At 40.6% G+C, this 4,209-nt stretch overlaps 1 protein-coding gene across 1 annotated transcript; it reads right to left on the bottom strand.

Annotated features, from left to right (window-relative positions):
* Window positions 1-272: 272 nt before the first annotated feature.
* LOC109774823 (uncharacterized) lies at window positions 273-4,004 on the bottom strand. Its single transcript, XM_020333598.4, has 4 exons — window positions 3,895-4,004; window positions 3,621-3,783; window positions 1,413-2,336; window positions 273-1,309 (listed from the first exon to the last, which is right to left on the bottom strand). The coding sequence occupies exons 1-4, from the start codon at window positions 3,928-3,930 to the stop codon at window positions 543-545; spliced, it is 1,890 nt and encodes a 629-aa protein (XP_020189187.3). The 5' UTR covers window positions 3,931-4,004; the 3' UTR covers window positions 273-542.
* Between the last annotated feature and the right edge of the window lie 205 nt (window positions 4,005-4,209).

Here is a 4,209-nt window from a genome sequence, read left to right as displayed (position 1 = left end):
ATATTTGCAAATCGACAAATTGTTCTGAACAAGGTGATATATTAGATCATTTTTATTGCTATCTTTATATAGTAGCAAAACTGTTTAGAATATACTCCTTCCGTTCACAAATATAAGATATTCTAACTTTTTTTGAATTGGATGTATACATATATGTTTTGGCGTCCTTGTTCACTCATTTCAGTCTGTATATAGCCCACATTAAAATACCCAAAACATCATATAGTTCTGAAATGGAGGGAGTTTTTTTTTAAACCATCTGAATGGTCATCTTTATATACTGTACGGAAAGACATTTCATAGATTACTCATTTTGCTATTAGACATAATATAACACACAATAGATGGTGATGTTCTTACAACAACTGCGACACACCACACACATTTTACTCACATATCATGAAGTTCATACGACGACTTCCGCACACACCATTTATTCCATAACACCATCATGCACTTTACGAAGATTCACCCATATAATGTACCGATGTACGTGTCACGGCTCACACATACAGACCACACAGGTGCACGTGCGTCATCTTCTAACGGGTTGCTGCATGTGTGTCTCCCTGCTCGCCACCACGCACCCAGATGATGCTGAGCTTAGTGAGGAAGTGGCACACGGCCACATCCCCCGGCTTGAGGTTGTGCATCTCAAAGAACGGGTTCTTCGGGCTCCACCGCGACGTGTCAAGGTGGCACACGGCTAGAGCCTCCATCACTTCCGGCGCCGTTGCACCATCCACGCTCTCAAGGGTGACCGTGTACGCGGCGGTAGGGTTGGCGGTGTGGCAATAGTACACCGTGTATGGGTACGTCAGATCATGGCAGGTGACGATCTCCTGTGAGTCAGAGAGCTTCCGCACGGCCGTCACGTTGTACATCCCGCGCAGCGCCGGCGTGCCTGCGGCATCAATGGGTAGATTGGCGGCCGAGAACGCACGGACGTTGTGCGTCCCGTGAAGGGATGATGCTAGCTCGGTGAGGGACTCAAGGGAGGTGGCGCAACCTGCTTTTTGGCCGGGAAGCGTCCGCGGGTGGTCGCATGTGTCCAGCGTCCATCGTATCTCTCTAGCCATCGCGAGCGACGCCGGTGCAAATATCGCGATGATGTCGGAGAGGCGCTCCGTGGAGAACGGGATGGATTTGGCAACTTTGTGGGGAAGAAGGGCCGGCAAGGAGGTTGTCAGTGGGATGGTTGGAATTATCATAGAACCAGGCCGCAACATGTCATGGAAGAAGAAAACGTCTGCCTGCTTTTTGTTCCCGTGCTTGTGAGAGTGAGCATGGTGACTCCCCTCTCCTTTTACTACAACATGAAAATTAGAAGAAGAAAAACATTTATTATAACTTTTATATAGTCATACAATTGATTGACATATATATGGGAATATAAAAACAGTAAAATTTACCTTTTAAATGTGTCGCATGCCCTGTTAAAAATGTCTTTAGATCCATTTCATGTCCTGACTCATATAACATGGTGGCTTTATGTGGATCCTCTTCATGTTCTGACCCGTATGACATTGTAGCTTTATGTGGATCCTCTTCATGTTCTAATACATATGACATTGTAGCTTTATGTGGATCCTCTTCATGTTCGGATCCATATGACATTGTAGCTTTATGTGGATCCTCTTCATTTTCAGATCCATATGACATTGTAGCTTTATGTGGATCCTCTTCATGTTCAGAACCATATGACATTGTAGCTTTATGTGGATCCTCTGCATCTTGGTTGAAGAATTTATTGTGTTCACCTTTGCCTTCGTCCAACCCATATGACACGGAGATTTCCTTTAGCTTTCCTTCTTGTTCTTTCCCGTATGAAACAGGTGCTTCCATTAGACTCTTTCTGCCTTCTATCCCATATGACACAGAGATTTCCTTTAGGACACCCTCGCCTTCTACCCCATAAGACAAAGATATTTCTTTCAACTCCTTTTCACCTTCTAACCCATATGCCCTTGAGACTTCTGGTTCATCCTTTCCACCTTTTGATCCATATGATATAGATATTTCCTTTAGATTTTCTTGTTTCCTTGGTTTATATGCTGCAAAGATCTTCTTTAAGTTTGGGAAAACTTTGTTTGAGTATGTTTTGCCTTCTAACCCATATGACACTGATATTTCCTTTAGATTTTCTTTCATGTCTGTTCCATGTGTTGCAAATTTTTTGCCTGCTTCTTCTTCAACTTGTAATGAAATATGAACATGTTTATCCTCATGGGCAGGTTCCAACTTGAGTTTTTCATAGTATGGCCCAATTTTCCGTGGTCCTTTGCCAGACTTGAGGTTATTTGGATTGATAATAATATCATCTGGAGAGTTGTGCACTGCATGCACATATGACAAACATGATGTATATAGACTTATCAGTAGGTTAATAGTGGTGAGGACAAGTTGCATAAAATCGACGAGACAATCACAACATATATCCTATGCACATTATGCGAAATGCATACATTGTTCCTCATTCACTCACGTTTGCAGTACATGTGGTTAACTTGGCGAAAATAATTGTTGATATCCATGTCAATCAAAGGGCTGGATCTGAGCGCTTTTTTTCATTGAATCGCCGGTATCAAATAAGCATTGCCTTTAATTGCATCTAGATAATAATTCCTTCAAAAAAATGTCGACATATACATATATACTTATGAACAATTGGATGGGTTTAATTTACACACTCCGCTTCGAAACCATTTAAATTTAGAAGCACTTTTATGGTGCTCCCACTTTCCTCTTGCAAAGTCCGTTTCAAAAAAAACTTTCCTCTTGCAAAGTAAGAGAGTAGTATTTAATTCAATCATCACCCACCATCAATCAAAGGTAAGTTTGGCTGTAGGAGCTTTTGACATAAAGTAATTTTTTGGCTGCGTATTGAGATGGAAATTTTGAACAAACGTACCATTTGATTGATGACTCCCATATACATACGACTTTTGTATTTTATACGACATGTAACGGTTTAGAAGGGTCCTTTTCCGCATGCACAAGCACTATGTTTCTTGTCAAAAGAAGTTACTTTATTCTTCATAGTACATATATCATGAAAATAATTCTTGTATATGCAATAGTTCATATGCTTTAGGTTAACATTTACTCTAGTGTCAAAAAACGTCTTATATTTTTTTACTAAGGGAGTATCATTCACTAGCACTATAGGGATTGACTATTCGTCACCCTGGGTGAGGAATAGTTATTCTTCATCCCCTCTTATTTTTGACGTAAAAAGAGATCGTAAAAAATATATAATCTCCGTAAAAAATATTTTATGTTATGTAAAATTACAAACGTAAAAACATAGTGTAAAATATACATAAACTCCAAATTTTCTTGTCTTATGACCTATATTTTTATTTTCTTATATCAAATTTTACGTAATGAATCAATAGGAATGTAACTATTTGAATTCCAAATGTAATTTAATTATGAAGTGATCGTAAGATTACCTCGGGTGAAGAATAACTTATTCTGCACCCTGGGTGATGATACATATATATATATATATATATATATATATATATATATATATATATATGCGCGCCACCAATAATTGTCAAAACCATTTAAATGAGGTCACTAGAGAAGGGGGCGGGGGAAGGAGAGAGAGAGACCGTTTTGTTGGGCTAACAGCAGGTTGATGATAGCTGGAGGCATTGGAATTCCAGGAAGCACTGCCTCCCAGTACGCCGCCGATGGTACCTCCTCCAAGTTTGGCACCGCTGTTGTGGCCCCGTCGACGAAGCTCCCAAGCCACCTGCCTCCTCCGCCAGCGACCTGCGTGCATCACAACGAGCAACATAATGATCGTAAAACACACACACACACACACACACACACACACACACACACAAACAAATCTGATTAGAGCATGTTTTATGCACTCACCAATAAAAGCGAGATGAGTGGCAGAAGTAGATCCATGTTGCGTTGCTAGTGAGTAATGGTGGAGAAAACATGGTTGAATGGGGTCCTATTTATAGTCCAGATGCGTGAACTAGTTGCATAACTTAATGCTTAAGCCTTGTAGATGCTCGGCCACAAGAAAGAGTAATCTTGTAGATGCTCGTCAATTGCCAGGTTGAATATTCAAGATCCATGAGCAGAACAATCTGGCCTAGCTTTACAGATGACCCAAAGGCCAACGTATGATATGACATTGAACACTGACCACTCAGCCATTCACATAACACCTTGTAGTTA

The sequence above is a fragment of the Aegilops tauschii genome, chromosome 5, assembly GCF_002575655.3.
Source record: "Aegilops tauschii subsp. strangulata cultivar AL8/78 chromosome 5, Aet v6.0, whole genome shotgun sequence".
Taxonomy (NCBI): Eukaryota; Viridiplantae; Streptophyta; class Magnoliopsida; order Poales; family Poaceae; genus Aegilops; species Aegilops tauschii.
Note: the sequence above shows the minus strand (reverse complement) of the source record. Positions and strands in the feature narration are given on the sequence as shown.